At 42.0% G+C, this 18628-nt stretch overlaps 3 protein-coding genes across 3 annotated transcripts; all 3 read left to right on the top strand.

Moving 5' to 3' along the window:
- The first annotated feature begins 260 nt into the window (after positions 1–260).
- slc2a11b (solute carrier family 2 member 11b) lies at positions 261–4389 on the top strand. The gene is made up of 11 exons (XM_070964740.1): positions 261–368; positions 1400–1560; positions 1637–1761; positions 1842–1971; positions 2060–2208; positions 2553–2737; positions 2884–2994; positions 3313–3414; positions 3529–3604; positions 3697–3824; positions 4063–4389. Exons 1-11 carry the CDS (start codon positions 366–368, stop codon positions 4240–4242), a joined length of 1350 nt encoding a protein of 449 aa, XP_070820841.1. The 5' UTR covers positions 261–365; the 3' UTR covers positions 4243–4389.
- A 1671-nt stretch (positions 4390–6060) lies between these two features.
- rbm19 (RNA binding motif protein 19) lies at positions 6061–13321 on the top strand. Its single transcript, XM_070964418.1, has 24 exons — positions 6061–6217; positions 6308–6490; positions 6571–6684; positions 7179–7220; positions 7611–7833; positions 8430–8689; positions 8780–8839; positions 8949–9027; positions 9218–9289; positions 9685–9894; positions 9970–10100; positions 10218–10345; positions 10473–10569; positions 10758–10868; positions 10965–11165; positions 11261–11330; positions 11443–11588; positions 11684–11744; positions 11895–11974; positions 12062–12117; positions 12415–12531; positions 12623–12728; positions 12822–12942; positions 13031–13321. The coding sequence occupies exons 1-24, from the start codon at positions 6182–6184 to the stop codon at positions 13111–13113; spliced, it is 2787 nt and encodes a 928-aa protein (XP_070820519.1). The 5' UTR covers positions 6061–6181; the 3' UTR covers positions 13114–13321.
- Positions 13322–13441: 120 nt separating this feature from the next.
- On the top strand, positions 13442–18507 carry plbd2 (phospholipase B domain containing 2). The gene is made up of 12 exons (XM_070965309.1): positions 13442–13691; positions 14608–14701; positions 14797–14955; positions 15062–15162; positions 15279–15493; positions 15816–15910; positions 16018–16178; positions 16555–16650; positions 16757–16828; positions 16937–17089; positions 17228–17390; positions 17546–18507. The coding sequence occupies exons 1-12, from the start codon at positions 13474–13476 to the stop codon at positions 17714–17716; spliced, it is 1698 nt and encodes a 565-aa protein (XP_070821410.1). The 5' UTR covers positions 13442–13473; the 3' UTR covers positions 17717–18507.
- Positions 18508–18628: the final 121 nt, after the last annotated feature.

The following is an 18628-nucleotide window of genomic DNA, read 5'->3' as shown; positions in this document are numbered from 1 at the left end:
GAGAGCAAACTCTTGACGTGAGGGATACTCGACAAACAATATAGGCTCCTGGGCAACAGGCTGCTTTGAGCAAAACACCAGCAACAAAATGCAGAGGTGGATAGATGAAGAAGAGCCTCTGCTTCTTAAAGAAAAAATCAAAGATGCCAAGCAGATAAAGGTGAGTGGATTTCAATGAACTAAGTTTCCTCTGTAGGAGCGGTGGGACGCAGCTTTCTGCCTGCAAATGAGCCTTTAAGTCAATGCTTCTTGTCTCTGTTTTGTTGCAGTTTCCAAACAAAACCGTTCTGCTGGCAGCTTGTGCTGCGTGCATCGGAGGAAGCTTTCAGTATGGATACAACATAGCAGTCATCAATGCACCTACGATGGTAATAACCCTGCTGCCTGTCGCTGGACTGCTGCAATAATATTAATGAGTTCTCAGAGGGACAGAAAAGATGCTCTACAACATAACAATTATATAATACTGTGCAGTACAACTGCATAGTCTTTATGCAATACAACACTATATACTGCGTAAATACACAATATGTGTGATAGCATTTTTGTACTCATCTTACAAGCCTAAGCAGCGGTGGAGGAAGTATTCAGGTCTTTTTATTCAAGTGGTAGTACTAACATTTCAATCTAAGTAAAAGTCGTGCATTGAAAGGTTAAGTAAAGACATGCAAGTAAAATGAGTAAAAAGTACTTAAAGTACTGAAACTACTGAAAGTAAAAGTACTCAGTGCAGAAAAATGGCCTTTGCATTAAAAGCAGGATTTAACTCTTGTTGAGGTGCAGCTCATTTTGAACTATTTTTCAGAGACTAATGATTATTTTCATTATGGATTAACTTGCTGATTACTTTGTCCATTGATTGATTGACTGAGTGGTTTGTGCATTAAATGCTTCATTCAGCTTTAATTAATTTAAGACGGGTTACTGTAAAACTGTGAAAAGCTGGAATCACAAGACGTTTCAGGCGTTTCGCTCAGAATGAATGATTGACCTGTTATTGACACAGTGCGTCAGTTATCTTTTCATAATTGACTAATCAACTGATCATTTACACTCAAATTGTATATACTGTTAGGTGTGTTTGATATTTTATGATGTACCATGTCTCTCAAGTTCTTCATAAACTCTTCTGAAGATAAGTTGCTAATTTAAAGATATCTAATATCTGAGATAAAGAAGTAGAAAGTGGCATGAAAAGTAAAGTACAAGTACCCCAAATTGGTACTTAAGTATAGTACTCCAGCGTAACTCACTCACTTACATTCCACCACTGAGCCTAAAAACACACAGCGGACATAACTCATATTTCCACAGACAGACAAATAGACAGATTTTAGATCACTCGTTTTTAATTCACCTGCTGAAGGTGCATGTTGTGTTTTCCTTCTTTCATCTCCAGTATGTGCAGAATTTCATCAACCAAACCTGGAGGGAGCGTTACCACACAGACTTATCAGAGGACAGTCTCACCCTGCTTTGGTCCATCATCGTGTCGATATACACCATCGGAGGATTTATAGGAGCAACGATCGGCGGGATGCTGTCTGTGAAGCTGGGCAGGTGTGGACAAAAAATATATGTATGTTATATTTCTGTATTGTATTTGTGCTGTGAAGCTGTAATGTTGCTTTTCCAGGAAAGGGGCACTGTTGGCCAATAATATCTTTGCACTGATGGCTGCGCTGCTCATGGGTCTGAGTTACCCCACAGGAGTTTTTGAATTACTCATCATTGGACGTCTTCTCTCTGGAATGAATGCAGGTAGATTTAAATACATGCCAGTTGAACACATCTTCGTATTCTATGTGAAATCATCTTAATCGTGCCCTTTTTTTTTATAGGCATCGGCATTTGTGTTCAACCTCAGTATCTGGGAGAAATAGCTTCAACTGCGCTCCGTGGTGCTGTGGGAATGGGAACTTCTGTTTTCCTCACCTTTGGGATCTTGTCTGCACAAGTGATTGGCCTCAAGTAAATGCTGGAAGATGTGAACCTTTCTTCAGAATGTATGTTCTCAGGATTGAGGTGTCATGATTTTGATCTCTGTGTGGTTTCACAGAGAGCTCTTGGGCAGAGAAGAGTACTGGCCCTTCCTGCTCTCCACCACATGTATCCCGGCCTTCCTGCAGCTCCTCATCCTGCCCTGGTTCCCAGAGAGTCCACGCTACCTGCTCATTGACAGAGGGGATGTGGAGGGATGCAAGAAAGGTAACTGACTGCTGCAGCATTAATTTGATTTCTAAGAAGTGTGATTTTATCCTTGGGCTGCAAAGATTGATACCATGCATGAGTGCAAAGTTTAAAAGGATGAAGACTCCCATTGTGTGGAATCACCAGAGGCGAAGAAATTTGTCTTGGTGAATGTGAGAGCAAGCATGTGATCACACTCTGTTAAGGACGCAATTATGTGAGCCTAAACAGATTTGACACAGGAAACTCTTTGATAAGCCTCGGGAACAGACCCCGTATCCTGATGAGATGAGGAGACGTTTAGTGGAGTGTGAGGAGAAAACTACAATCATGGCGTGTGTCATGTGCTTTCTTATCTGCAGCCCTGAAGCAACTGCACGGCGCCGGCTGTGACGCTCAATGGGGGGACATCGAGAAGGAGAGGAGTAATTCAAGAGATTTCCAGGCCAAGAAACCCTGGGAGCTCTTTGCTGATCGCAGTCTCCGCTGGCAGCTTTTCACCATCATACTGCTCAACACTGCGCAACAGCTGAACGGCATCAATGCTGTGTGTACCTGATGTTACAGCAGTTGTCTGCCATTACTCTCTGTTCTACCGTCTCTCACAAGGTTGAATGTATTCCTCAGTGGCACCACTAGACATGACTGTTTCATTTTATTCCTAATTATGTTTCTTCTTTATGTTTCTTGTAGATTTATTTCTACTCAGGTTACTTGTTCAGACAATCTGGTATTCCCAATGACAAAATCCAATATGCGACTGTGGGCACTGGTGTCTGTGAATGCATCACGGCTTTTTCATGCGTAAGTATGAGTTTTACGTGTCATTACTTACAATTCAATTGTGCTCCTTCATGCTACAGAAAAAAAGATAAAGAAGGAGAGATGGAAAACAACAATCAAGACCTTTCCAATAAAGACTTCAAGCATTTGACTAAACTCAAACCAAACAGTATTTTTGTGCTTATAAGGAATAAAATAACTCATGGACATATGATGGTAAAACATAAACCAAAATATTTCGGAGCATCAAACTGATGATATTCCTGGAAAGGTCAGAGTCGAATTCAGAGGAAGTCCAGAGCGTCTTTGTGGTCTTGTGACATGCTGTGTGCCTCACAGGGTCTGCTCATTGAATATCTGGGGAGGAAAGCTCTCATCGCAGGAGGATACACACTGATGAGCATCTGCTGCATTTTATTCACGCTGACGCTCACTTTTCAGGTAATTACACCCAGACACTGTAAAAAGATAGAAGATATCAAACCATTGTTTCATCCGATTTCAAACATCTGGCCATATATAACTTCTGCTGGTGTGTCCCTGTCTTTCTCTCAGACCTCCAGCCCAGTAGTCCCATACCTGAGCATGGTGTGTGTATTTGCTTTTATCCTGAGTTTTGGCTTAGGACCAGGTAACGGACTCAACAAGCAACTTTGAAGTCTTTCCTCAGTCAGATAGTTCGAGCTAACAGTTATTTCTGTTGTTGTTCCTTGCTCCATGAAGGTGGCGTGACCAACATCTTGACCACTGAGCTCTTCACACAGACCACACGTCCTGCAGCGTTCACCATCGCGGGGTCGGCCAACTGGTTCAGCTTCTTCTTAATCAGCCTGCTCTTCCCTTTCATTGTGGTAGGTATCCAAAATGACTGAACCTGATCAATCTTCACCTTCACTTTTTATCATCACCACTGGTGGAGGAACGATTTGGGATCGTATACTTAAGTAAAAGTACTAATTGAGCAAAAATACTCTAAATCAAAGTCCTGCACTGAAAATGCTACTTAAGTAAAAGTATGAAGGTATAATTAGGAAAAGCAGGATTATGTGAGAGACTCAGACTCACTTGTGTTATATGTTATCTGCATAGATCGGGCTGCAGCAGTACTGTTTCCTCGTGTTCTTGGTCATCTGCTCCTTAATGGCGGCGTATATTTTACGCATCATTCCTGAGACCAAGAACAAAACCTTCCTTGAAATCCAGAATGAGTTCCACTCCTCCAACAGCGGAAAGGTCGGACGTGCCAATGGAGCAGGGACAACACTGTAGCAACTTCTATGTGAAATGTGAGCCATGACTCAGGGCTCGAGCACGTGAAGCTCTTTAATATCTATGTCACAGACATACTTGTCATGAGGAGTTATGTCCCAGCACACAACATAAAAGATCATGATAGAAAATCCAGCATAATATTGAATGATACTGTAAATTATGATGACTTGTCATAGACACATCTCATTAGTTTACTGATAACATAAACTGAAGTGACCTTAATATTTGTAACATTTTGGTTTGTACAACTTGTCATTTTTCAATAAAGATCCATTTATGAAAAATGCTTCCTCGTCAGTGAGAAAGTTTTATGCCATTTAGGCTTCTGTTTCAGCTTTGACGAACAAAGCGTTCATTGAAGTGTGAGCCGTGCGTGCATTTACAGGAGTGGAAAGAGTATTAGACAGATTAATACTTGGCCAAGATATCACCCAGAAAGCCAAAACATTAATATTAATATTTAAGTTGTTTTACGAAGAGTTACATGGTTACTGTTACAGATCTAATGTGGCAGCCTGACAGTAACTATTTGAACAGTAATGAAAGAAGTACTCAGGTCTTCTACTTTAGTACAAGTAGCCACAGTGTAAAAATATTCTAAGTCATGAATTCAGAATTTGTATTTGCATGAGTATTTACTTTAAGTACCAAAAGTAAAAGTACTCAGTATGCAGAATGACCCATTTCAGAAAAATGTATGTTATTATATTATAAAATATAAAGTACAAGTACCTCAAAAAAAGAAAAGAAAAGGTGACATCTCATCAAATATCTATTTCAGTGAAGGTTAAATTGCTTAGAATGTGTTCTGAGGGTTAACCCTAACTCTAACCCTCCGTTACAGTAGAGAACTCCTCTCGAGTATTTGGCTCAAATTCCCAAATCACATAATCGGCTTAATTCGCGGTGGCCCGGTAGCCGTGAGGGAGGTGGGATCAGAACACATTTCTTTCTTTGGCTGGAGTCTTTTCTTTGCCACTCAGAAGAACATACCTGTTTTAATGAAGCTTTTTCTTTGTGATGAGAAAAATGAACTGAGAAGAAAAATCTGGAAACTGAGACAGCTTCACTGTTTTAGTGGTCCACTCCAGTCTTCTCATTTTTGCTCCTCAGTGATGCTGTTCAAACATCCATATAAGTAATCCGTGATTTAAATACTGTGTGCTCCACAGAAAGTCAGAGAGTGCAGGTTTTTACCAATGTGTTACAGACCACATAGGCTGATTAACCCACAAGGGCACAGTGGACACAAATTTAAGCCAACACAGGGTCAAAAAGGGTCCTGAGGAGTGGCCCCTGCACCCAAATGACCTGAGCCCTCAGCAGAGGGCGGTCGTCCACCGATCAGGAGGTCGGTAGTTCGATCCCTGGCCTCGGCAGTCCACATGCTGAAGTATCCTTGGGCAAGATACTGAACCCCAAAACTGCCCCTGGTGCTGTGCCATCGGTGTGTGAATTCATATGGACGTTGCTTTGGATAAAAGCGTCTGCCTAATGACTAATTGGAATTGGAATTGGAATTGTAACTACGGTCTGGTCTGGATTTTCTTATATTGTGCATTTGTATCATTAGTCCAATCCAGTTTATAATTCAGGTGAACATCCAGATACTTGAAAGATTCGTCCATCTCAGCCTCTGTTCCCTTAATGACCTGCATAAAGATACGTTTAGCAGACAGACTTCACCTGCTTTTTCTTCGTTTCCTGCTTATTGATTGCTCCACACTCCAGTCCAGCAGGCGGCGGTAATGCGCCACTGACTTAAGACGGTTGTTAAGCAAACCCAAAGACCCGGAAGATAAAGAAGAAGACGAAGAAGAAGAAGATGCTCCTCCTATTAAACATGGCGACCTAGAGGAGAGTCCACGCTCGTTTGTTGACATATATGTAAAAAACAAGCTTTTGCTATATTAGTGGAGTTACAACAACTGCAGATATGTCGAGACTCATCGTTAAAAACCTCCCAAATGGGGTGAGTAACCCGGCCTGCTGTCAGCAGACAGGAACGGTATCATTTCGTTTGAGTCCACCTGGAAATGTAAGTGTATGTATGTTGTTTCAGATGAAGGAGGACAGGTTCAGGTCGATGTTTGCTGCCTTTGGCACCGTGACGGACTGCTCTCTGAAGTTTACCAAGGACGGCAAGTTCCGCAAGTTTGGCTTCGTGGGTTTCAAAGTGGAGGAAGACGCGAACAGAGCTCTGAAACATTTCAACAAGAGCTTCGTGGACACGTCCAGAGTGACGGTATGGCGCCACTGAACACTGGACAGGCGTGATATCGATGTTTTAACCCCGCGTGAACACCTGGTTGTCCTTTATTCCAGGTGGAGTTGTGTAAAGCCTTTGGAGACCCCACTAAAGCTAAAGCGTGGAGCAAACACACCAAGAGCTCAGGCCCGGACAAACCGTCCGCTCCTCTGGACACTGACAGCAAGAAGGTACCTGCAGACACTCTAAACCTGCTGTGGTGGAATGTACTTCTCAGACTACGACCATTTGTGTCCAGTAAAAACCATGTATCTCCATTTTTGCCTGTTAAGCTGAGTGATTAAATGTTTCCTTGTGCATTCAGAACATTATCACTAACTAAATGTTACTTAATACATATTTTTCTAAGTATTGTATTGAATGCAGGGCTTTCTACTCGAAGCTGTGTGGTATTGATACTTATTCTTAGGTAAAGTATCTGAACTGGGGAAAATTTCATGAAAGTCTTTGTTATCTCCAGAGTTAAAAGGGTGACATGCCCTGCATTTTTACATTCACATCCTTAATATCCAACTTTATCCTTTTAACAATGTAACTTGGACAAACTTATCACAGCACTTTATCTTACGTTTCTGTCTGCGTAGCCAAAGTTTATTCAGTTAGTACAAACAGTGGATAATATTAGAATAATGTGGTTTTACATGACTGTCGCTTCTGTCCTTAGAAAAAGAAACAGAAAAAGGAAGCCAAGAGCGCACTTGGAAATGTGAGTAAATGTGTATAATGTGTAAAATCTGAACATGGATAAAAAAAAACCTCAATACTTTTTTGGTAGAAACCGAAATGTGCACATAGCACGGTGTTGAGACAGCTGTGTCTGAGGGAATCAGATCAGATTCATCATCTTCTTTGGTAATTCATTTGTTAAATACTTCAGCAATAGTGTATTTAATTCAACATTGTCTGATCTGAATACACCTGCAATGGTTTAGTGATTTAAGGAAACACAGAGTTAATTTTTTTGTGGCACTTGATCTAACTTCATCACTGAGTATCCTGCATCGGCCCAGAACAGTCTAATAATTGTAGTGTGTTGTCTCCGTTTTGTTTTTGTGACATTTCATTCATTTGTGCGTCCACTCGCTGTGTTTGTCAGCTGGAAGAGGATCAGGGATTCAAGGAGTTTCTGTCAGTACATCAGAATCGAAGCCAAGCACCGACGTGGGCGAATGACAGCACGCAGCAAACGGCCGATCCTGACGCCAAGAACAAGAGCAAGAAGAAGCTTGCTTCAGACGATTACCTCAACTTTGATTCAGACCAGTCAGAGGGTGAGGACGAGGAAGAAGAGCAAGATGAATATGAAGACGATGATGAAGGTTGGTAATGGTGGTCCCTACTTAGTGCAGGTAAACAAAAAACTGTGTCACAGGTTAGGAGCTGAATCCTCAGACTTCTTCAGCATTAACCCAGGAAGAGTATCTGTTCGTTACTCTTCATGTGTTTCTTTAACTTCTTCATGGTACCCAAAGTCATGAGACTTTCCCCATTTTACAGCTCGTATTTGCACTATATCTGACTTCACAGTCTCATTTAAGGGGGAGCAGATGGCCTCCAGGTCTTTTCAGGGGCCTGTGTTTGTGGGTCGTGTCCTCTGGAAGCTGCAGCCCCTGAACTGGGACACAACTGATGGTTATAACATGAAATAAAACTTTATTTACAATATGTAAATTACAGGAATCCTTAATATGCTAAATTAATATATAAATAGTGCATATGAATATATAAATGTATGCATGGGAAACATTCATGCAAACAAATTAAAATAAATGGGGCTTACTGATTGTAATTTTGGTACATTTAAAGCCTCTAAATTGAATAAAGTAGAATTAGAAAAAAACAGTTAAATGGAGATGCAGTGTATAAATGAGGTGTGCATGATTGACTGGTTTAAGTATCGTGTTGTTGCTTTCAGGTGCCACTAAAGAAGCACTGACGTCCGGCTTGTCAGACATGGAGTACCTTCGCTCAAAGGTGGCGAAGACAGAGGACACCATGGAGGACAGTGAGGAGGAGGATGATGGTGAAGGGGGTGATGATGAGGGCCGTGCTCCTGTGCAGCACACAGACAGCGCCTATGAGAGCGGTGACAGAGAAAACACCTCAAAGACCAAAACCTCAGTTTCCTCTGAGGGCAAGAAGCCGAGCAAAGCGAAGAAAACTGGCAAACAAGAGGTGACTGTCCAACCGAATCTGCACGTCAAGCATTACTGTTCGCTTTGTTTTCAGCTTGCACAGGTTTACACCCACGTGTGTTCGTTGCAGATGGAGCCAGCGACAGAGTTCACGGTGAAGCTGCGAGGCGCCCCGTTCAGCGTGAAAGAGGTGAGTGAACAAGAGTCCAGAGGCGCAGTGAGATCTTCCACTTTAAAAGCATTCTGTGTGTTTCATGCATCTGTGACGCCAACATTTGTTTTATGTGTGACACCAATAGCAACAAATTCGGGAGTTCATGACCCCGCTGAAGCCTGCAGCAATCAGGATTGGAAAGAACGAAAGCGGAAACAGAACAGGTCTGTTTTTCTGTTATAGAAAGTATTTTAATGTAGTTCAGAAGTTTTCTCTGTGTAACGTATGCAGACAATATTTTCTAGGTTTATTATACTGTATAACATCTATGTGGCAGGTAGACAGCTGCCTGTATGTGTGTTGACTGTGTACAGGCCCGTGTATCAGCACAGGTGTCTTTTGTGTGTCTTTCAGGTTATGTATATGTGGACTTGCACTCTGAGGAACAGGTGGAAAAGGCCTTGAAGAAGAATAAAGACTACATCGGTGAGAAGTATTATATCTCGTTATTATTTTTGTGCATGTTAGGTGTGTGACCGGGTGCAGTGGTAAAATGATCTTACATTGCTGCTGTGATTGATCGATGGAAAACTAATCTGCAACTGTTTTTATATTGTTTAAATCTATTTTCAAGCAGAAATTCAAAACATTTGATTGTTTCAGGTTCCCAAGTGTGAAAATTTGTCTTATCTTGGTATTACATTTTAATAAACTCAGTGTTTTTGGACTATTGGTGAGACAAGTGAAGACCTTTCACCTTGGACTCTTTTGCCTTCTCTTTAGCTACATTTTATTTTATGTTTCTTATGTTTTATCTTAATCACCCACCCCGACGTGTGTGGTCGGGTCTCCTGGCTAACGCTGACCACCTGTGTTTTCAGGAGGACGTTACATCGAGGTCTTCCGTGTCGATGGCTCTGGGGGTAAGAGCAAGAGAGACAGGCAGGACAAAGAAATTGACAGAAACTTCATCAGGAAGCTCAAGGAGGACGAGGAGGAGGAAGATGTTGCGGAGTCAGGTCGACTCTTCATCAGGAACCTTCCTTACACCTGCACAGAGGAAGAGCTCAAAGAGCTTTTTTCTAAACATGGTGAATAAAGAAAACTGCACCTGCAAAGAAAATAGATCCTGTTTGGAGTTTATAATAATTTTACAATCTTTGCAGGTCCTTTATCTGAGGTTCACTTCCCTATTGACGGTCTGACCAAGAAACCGAAAGGATTCGCTTTCATTACCTACATGATACCAGAGAATGCTGTGACAGCTCTGGCTCAGCTGGACGGGCATATATTTCAGGTACTGGATTGCCGTCTCTGTATGCCACACAAACAGGAGCTGATAGATTCAGGATTTAGTCGTGCAGCTTGGTTTTCAGAGGCTGGTTAGAAACATCTCATTCTCTGGTGCTTTCAGGGCAGGATGCTTCACCTGCTTCCCTCCACGGTGAAGAAGGAAAAGGGCGACTCCTCAGATGCTGGTGGTCCCGGCTCTTCCTCTTACAAACGGCAAAAAGATGCTAAAAGTAAAGCTTCAAGTTCCAGGTGTGTATGATCACGTTAACCCTCAGCTTATTTGTTTCTCATGAAGAAGACTGAATTGAAGAATAGCGTTATTTTTGTGTTCAGTTACACGACCCTCCCCTCATCCCTCTCATTCACTGTGTTTTAGCTCCCACAACTGGAACACCCTGTTTGTGGGCACGAGTGCAGTGGCAGATGCCATTGCTGAAAAATACAACACCACAAAAAGCCAAGTCCTGGACCACGTGAGTAACACTTTTTGCCGTGGCTCTCTGCTTTGGCACCCACACTGAGCCCACGCAGCAAATGAAGAAGAGGGTGTCTGTTTGAATGTGTCCTTTTTAAAGTGTTGCAGCCATGTCAGCTTATGAATGCATTAAGTCCACTGAGCCGTTTGTTTGGGCTTTTAAAGTGTCTTTAAACTTCTCCGCAGGAGTCGAAGGGAAGCGTTGCAGTGAGGATGGCTCTGGGTGAGACGCAGATTGTTCAGGAGACCCGACAGTTTCTACTCGACAACGCTGTCAGTCTGGACTCCTTTAGTCAGGTATGATTAAAACAAACTCCTTTTTGCTTCTTGTTAAATGGACTAGAAATGATTTCCCATGCTTGTAAACATGTAAACTTCCCCTCTGGAGTACAGGCGGCAGCGGCGAGGAGCACGACTGTGATCCTGGTGAAAAACCTTCCAGCTGGAGTGACGGTGTCAGAGCTGGAGGAGCTCTTCTCACCTCATGGCTCTTTGGGCCGAGTGCTGCTGCCGCCCTCAGGACTCACCGCCATCATCGAGTTCCTTGAGCCAACCGAGGCAAAGCGAGCCTTCACTCGGCTGGCGTACAGCAAGGTGTGTACAGCTTCTTACCAGCAAAACCTGCACGTGCAGCGTATGTTTGAGGAGACGGGCTTTAAAGACTTCTTCTTGTCTGTAAAACACTCTAGTTTCAGCATGTCCCGCTGTATCTGGAGTGGGCACCTGTGGGCGTGTTTGTGGCGGCCAAACCAGAACCAGGTAAAATCCCTCAAATGCATCAACTTAACAATCTTTCTCAAGTTTGGCAGTTTTTTAGACATGAAAGAGTTCCTTGAATAATCAGAATATCGTTTGGTTCTGTCATACCAAGTATTAGAAAAGAAGGAAGCAGTGAAAGAGGAGAAGAAAGAGGAAGTGGAAGAAGAAGAAGAGGAGGAGGAGGAAGAGGAGGAATCTGGTTCTACACTTTTCATTAAGAATCTTAATTTCAGCACGACGGAGGAGCAGCTACAGGAGGTAGTTCAATTCATGAAAGCCTCAGTTACACATTAATATTGAATAAACTTTAATCAGAAGGTGATGTTTAACAATGTTTTCTTCATTGGTTACAGACATTCTCCAAATGTGGGAAGGTCAAGTCCTGCTCCATCTCCAAGAAGAAAGATAAAACAGGTACTAAACATTAAAATGAGCATCTGTAATGAATATCTGTATTGTCCTTTTGGTCTCTCAGGCCTTGCAAAAGCTGGATTTTTATCTATATATTTATTTTTATCTCTGAATCAGTAAACAGCCACTTTACAATGTTGGTTTGATTTCCAGGCAAGCTGTTGTCCATGGGCTACGGTTTCGTCCACTATCAGACAGCAGAGGCAGCGCAGAAAGCCCTGAGGCAGCTCCAGGTATCGTCCCTTTGTCCTCTGTGAAACTCTCCCAGCTTTTCTCTGCTTCCTGACTGACGTGTGTTCCTCATCTCAACCCTCCACCAGCACTGTACTGTGGATGATCACAAGTTAGAGCTGAAGATTTCTGAGAGAGCCACAAGGTAAGACGTGCGTTAAAAGGTGGTGGCTCATTAATTCATTTTGCAAAGAAGTGCCTGTCATCTTTATTAATGTAGTGAAATTACAAGTGTATGAAAGGTTAAGTGTTCAGTAGTAAACTAGGACATAATGGCTTCAGTCATCTGTGTGAACATCAAGCGTCACAGTTACAGTATAACATGCTGACTCGGCTGAAATGCCCATGAAAATATCACTTACTGGTAAAGACTGTGAGCGTTTTTGAGACAGAATTTAGCTTTGTTTGTGTTACTAATTCAGTGCTTGTCCCCTGTGATCAGGACTACTGAGGCGTCACGCAAGAAGAAGCAAGCTGAGAAGAAACAGACAGGATCCAAAATCCTTGTGCGCAACATCCCCTTCCAGGCCACTGTCAGAGAAATTCGGGAACTCTTCTGGTAGCCATCATGAACACACACAGCTGTTTTTATTCACAAGTTAGCGAGTGACATAATTTAATACTATGGTTTCTTCCCTCCGTCCTTTCAGTACATTTGGAGAGCTGAAAACAGTCCGTCTCCCAAAGAAAGCCGCTGGTTCAGGGAATCATAGAGGATTTGGCTTTATTGACTTCCTCACCAAACAGGACGCTAAGGTTCGTGTGTTTGTGACATTTACTGTCTCTTAGTGCAACATTAAAGTGTACACGATGATGATCATAAACACTATGCCCCTGTTCCCTCTATAGAAAGCATTTGCTGCACTGTGTCACAGCACCCATCTGTACGGGAGACGCCTCGTGCTGGAGTGGGCTGATGCTGAGGAAACAGTAGAGACACTGAGACGGAAAACAGCGGAGCACTTTCATGGTAAATTCACGATCCTTTGTTCTCAGAAATATGCACAAATGATAACAACTGCGCTGTTTATTAATGTGTTATTTATTCTCCATGTCAGTGGCCGCCAAGAAGCAGCGAAAGTCCGAGGTGTTGGAGGGAATTCTGGACACGATGGAAACTGACGGGGTTGTGGAAGACTGAGCTCCCCAAACGCTGTTGTCTCTGATCAGTGCTCCTGTGTTTTCAGTATGAATGGAGCTGTGAACAAAATGAGGACCTGAGCGACATGTGAAGAAGGAATTTTGTGGAACTTTGAGAACCTCTGGATTTCTTACATGACACATTTTGTATAGAATGGAAGATCAAAGAAAGATGACTGGTTTTTATATAAAATTTGATGTCATTGTTTAAAAGCTGTGTGTTTGATGTGTCGTGTTTTGAATGTTTGTCTAAGTGACTTAACTACATAATGCAAGAAACGAAGGTAGTCTTTTATTTTGAAAATACCATCCGTGTCAAGTGACCTGTCGCCGCAGCGTCATGTGACTTGTTCATGTAAACATGGCGTACAGGCCGACCAGGACGTTCGCCGTTGGTTTTTCAACGATTTTCAATGTTTTAGCAGTTTTATCCACTTTATGTTTTATGTGTGCGTCTGTTCGAGCTGAAATACGAACCGCTGTTATTGACAAACAAACCGGAAAGCTTTCTGTGCTCGAGGGATACCGAGAAGATTTTGTAGCTTGGGCGAACTTCACTGATGACATTAAAACGTCTGGGTGAGCTGACTGCAGGTTTTAACTGGAGGGACTGTTTAGCTTGTGGCTTTGCTGCTGGTCAAAACATTAAAAATCTTTCTTCTTGGGCTGCATGGTTACCTCTGCCAGCTGTGCTGTTTGGTTAATGAGGCAGGCGAAAAGATTTGCTAAAACTGATTAAAGTTAAGGTTTCGGCTAACGATTGTTTTCATTATATTTTCATAATTACTTTATTATTCTTAAGCATAACACTGAACATATCAGTTGATTCCGCTGATAAAGTGTCCGAGTAGCCCAAACGTATTTAATTTACAAAGTTATAATAGTGAGTTAAACAACCAATCATCGCACTTCACAAGCTGCAACCAGGAAGTGATTGCCGTTTTGATCGCTTGATTAGCCAAACCATCTTAATTTAATGATTAACAAAATTGACCCAAACGTTTCAGCTGTAACGTCTAATCTAATGTATTTTGCATTTCTACACATAGCATGGAGTCACGTAACAGGAAAGGTGGAGATAGCCAGAAGAGTGGTAGAAAAACCCAATTAATGCATCAGTAGATCAAATAAAATACATATGAATTCATGTCATTAGAATAAATGAGAGACAAAAGTCATTAAGCATCGTTCTTTATCTGTGCACCAGGATATCTCACAGACTACTGAATATGTCTAATTTGACAAAGAGGAAGCTGAAGAATACGTAACAAACTGTGACCCAAAGACTGAGAATGGTCCTCAGATGAGACACTTACAGGAGGATTACATCTGTTTCTGAACGACTGTTTGTAAATCCTATGCCTGCTATCACCTCCTCGCCAACAGTACAGGCAGTTATTCATTATATATTTTGAGCGTCCAAGCGTGCATACTACTATCTGTATGATAGTATGTTTCATCTTTTCTCGTTTGTTCACGTGTCCTCTCTTTTCAGCTGGTCTTTCTTGGAGGTCACTACCAGCAGTCGGTACAATGACAGTATCCAGGCTTACGCTGCCGGTGCAGTGGAGGCTGCGCTCACATCTCAGGTCAGTTTGAGCTGGACTTACCGAAGAATCAGAATCCTTTATTCACTTACTTGACGTTTAATGTAACGTAAAGACTTTGTGTATGTCTGTTACAGCTCATCTATAAGCACTGGATGAACACTCTGATGGGTTACTGTGGGCCCTTCACGTCTGAATCTGGCTACTGCGAGCGTCTTAAGGCTTTCATCGCAACTAATCTGCAGTGGGTTCAGGAGCAAATACAGAAGCAGCCAAGTTCACCTTACTGGTATCAGGTGCTTAAAGAGCGTTTGTAGGATGAATAAAATTCCTTGCATGGATGCAGAAATGTTTAGTTAAGTTTAGAAATAAGATGTATCGCTGTCTGTTTCTGCCTGTCAGGTGCGTCTGGTACTGCTGCAGCTGAAAGGTCTGGAGGACAGCTACAATGATGAGCTGTCGTTCCCAGTAGGGTCATTCTCCTTCAACCCATTTGGCTTCTTGTAAGTGGTTTTCTCCATCTGCTCTTAATCAAACATGTTTATTCACAGTTCCTGAGATCATAACCTTTGTTCCTGGCTGTTGTCTCACATCCTCCACTGCTGCTCTGTCCAACTAGACTTTTCCAACTGGGCGGAGATCTGGAGGATTTGGAATCCGCTCTGAACAAGTCCAGCCAAACTCAACCTCTTGGATCCGGATCCTGTTCTGCTCTTATTAAGCTGTTGCCAGACAATAGGGACCTGCTGGTGTCACATGACACCTGGAACACCTACCAGTCCATGCTGCGCATCATGAAGAAATACAACTTTGCCTTCAAAGTTTCTCCTTCAGGTAGTTTATTGATGCAAGTGTGCATCCTGCTCATCACTGCTCCCATTCTAGAGTCCCTCGGTATTCACATTAAAGACATGTTCTTCGTGGAAATATCCTTTTTGCTTATTTGATGAGACTTAGATGAGAACATCAATACCACTCCTGATTCTGCACCGTAAGTATGAAGCTACAGCCAGCAGTTGCTTGTCTTATCTCAGCATAAAGACTGGGAACAGGGGGACACAGCTAGTTTGGCTCTTTCCAAAAGAACCAAATTCTTGACTTCTTTTGGGCCGTCTATGATGTGAATACAGATTAGTATGCACTTACTATTTTTCAGACAATGATCCTCTTCCTGGAGGAACGCAGGCATTCTCATCTTATCCTGGATCCATCTTCTCTGGAGATGACTTTTATATCCTAAGCAGTGGCTTGGTGAGGAGAACTCCTTGTACTTGGCACAATCGAGCTGGGTGTTAAGAATAAACTGCAGTATTTTAGATGATGCAGCTCTTTGTTTTTACTCTACATTGTGTCTCCAGGTTACTTTGGAAACCACCATCGGCAACAGTAACGATGCACTCTGGAGGTTTGTTCAGCCCACAGAAACAGTCCTGGAATGGCTGAGGAACATTGTGGCTAATCGACTGGCTGCTTCTGGCCAAGAGTGGGCCGAGATATTCAGCAAGTACAACAGTGGAACGTGAGTTTTACACTCCAGGGGGAACCTGGCTGTTAGACTTTTTAGCCAACGCTATCACCACCTTGTCCTGATGTAATCTCCTGAGCAGCTGCTGCTTTTTGGCCTGTGGTCACAATTCCCGTTGATGGCAAGCTAGCTAAGATTAAGCGTGACCTTAGACCATCATGTGGACTGATAGTTGCGAAGGAAGCAGAAAAAAGGCCATTTACTGCATAACCACCAGTGACATGGAAAGTCAGTTGGGTCATATAGTTGTAATGGGGTTATAAAGCTACTTCAGGGATACGCACAGTAAATGAAAAAATGAAAATAAAACACTGGGAGGTTAAAGGTTGTGTGCTCAGTGTGGACTGTTTGTGTCTGTGTGTGTTTTTAGGTATAACAACCAGTGGATGATTGTAGACTATAACCACTTCACTCCAGGGAAGACTGATATTGAAGAGAAGCTCTTTGTTGTGCTGGAGCAGATTCCGTAAGACTTTACATCCAATCTTTAAACAAAGATTATTTCACTAATTATATTTATGATTTCTAACATGCCACTTAAACTAAGCTTTTCTTATGTGTTAACTCTGCAGGGGACTCATTGTTTACTCTGATAAAACTCAGGAACTGATGAAGAAAGGGTACTGGGCAAGTTACAACATACCGTAAGTCTCCAGTCTGGACTGAATGTTAACGTATACTCTAGGTTACATTTGTTCTAATTATTGTCTAATTGGTTTATGTATCTTTTGTTCATATGTGCTCGTATTCAGATACTACGAGAAAATATTCAATGCCAGCGGCTGCAATGAGCTGGTCGAAAAGTTTGGCCCATGGTTCTCTCTAGACCAGAATCCTCGGGCTCAGATATTCAAGAGAAACCAGACGTTTGTCACAGATGAGGACTCAATGATCCGCCTCATGAGGTGAGGTGTTGCCCAGGTTTGGTGGTGGACATTTCCATCATAAGCTGGATAGATGGGCATAATACAAACTTTAATGTTGTATTTTATATTTTAAACTCACTGTAATTTCATTTGTGACATGCATGTGTCTCTCTTCAGGTACAATAACTTCAAAGAAGACCCACTGTCCAAGTGTAAAGGCTGCGATCCACCTGCGAATGGAGAGAATGCTATCTCAGCCCGTTCAGACCTGAACCCAGCTAATGGAACATATCCGTTTGGCGCCTTAAGACAGAGACAACATGGAGGAACAGACATGAAGGTGTTTATTTTTCTGATTTAATATCTTTCCATCACACATCTCTGTGCCCAGACCTTTACCCATCATGCCCCCAAATCTATTTTATGTGTTCTATGTGACTTGCAGGTGAAGGAGATGTTTGCTAAATCTGATGCATTGTGTTTGTTCCTGTGCAGATGACGTCCTACAGGATGCTTTCTGACTATGCTATGATGGCAGTAAGTGGGCCAACATGGGACCAGCTGCCACCCTTTAAGTGGAGCACTTCCCCATACAAAGACCTGATGCACATGGGTCACCCTGACGCGTGGACATTCAAGCCTATAAAAGTCACCTGGACTCCATAAGTGCAATCATAGTTTATATACAAGTGGCATGATAAATAGAAATACTGCCAGCTGTGCTGCTTAAAGTTTTGACAAAGGGAAATGGTACTTTAATTCAGTGTGACATGACTTTTATGAACATAGTACTCATGTTATGGATTCTAAGGAGAGCAGCAATAATATTCTGTAAGTATTACAGTATTGTCTTCATAATTAAAGCAGAGGAAGTTAAGAAGAGCTTTGAATGTGAGCCAGTATGATCATGAACACTTCACCATCTATCTATTGTAAGCTCCTCTGTGAGATTATATCTGATCTTCATGTTTTGTTTTGGCTTTTTGAGTTACTGGAGTTGTAAAATGTTTCTGCGTTTATTTTGAAAAATCACCAAGTAACATTATTGATACAGATGCAAATTTTCTGTCTCAATGAAGACAAATGTCTTGATCATAAGTTAGATCATTTGTGAGGAATCCTTACATGATGCATTGTATGAATTATTTTTGAAATGTTTTCTTAATAAACAGTACTCTGATCATTGCCTTTTTAAAATATCATTTTGGATTACTGACCCGATTAATGTATGTACATTCAAGTGATACAAAGGAGGATGGGGTGGACATGTCAGTCTATTCAAAGGTCTAATCAGACAACATAAATGAAAACATTGTTCAAGGTGGACCAAGCCTGTGTGGAGGCTTTCAAAGAACTTGAAGTTATTCATTAGATGTCTCACCAAAACGGTCCTTGTGAATGTGCTGTATATGCAGTTAATAAACGGTATAACTAATAAAACACACGTAGACACAGTGAATGTCTCATTAACTATCGCTAAATTCAGGTTACATCATCACTTTAGGAATTTCAATCACAAGGTACGTCGTTAATAACATTCAACCAGGTGGGCGTTATGTCCACCGATTCATTGATCCT

This window comes from Chaetodon trifascialis, chromosome 6 (assembly GCF_039877785.1).
Source record: "Chaetodon trifascialis isolate fChaTrf1 chromosome 6, fChaTrf1.hap1, whole genome shotgun sequence".
NCBI lineage: Eukaryota > Metazoa > Chordata > Actinopteri > Chaetodontiformes > Chaetodontidae > Chaetodon > Chaetodon trifascialis.
This window is presented reverse-complemented; position numbering and strand designations above follow the sequence as displayed.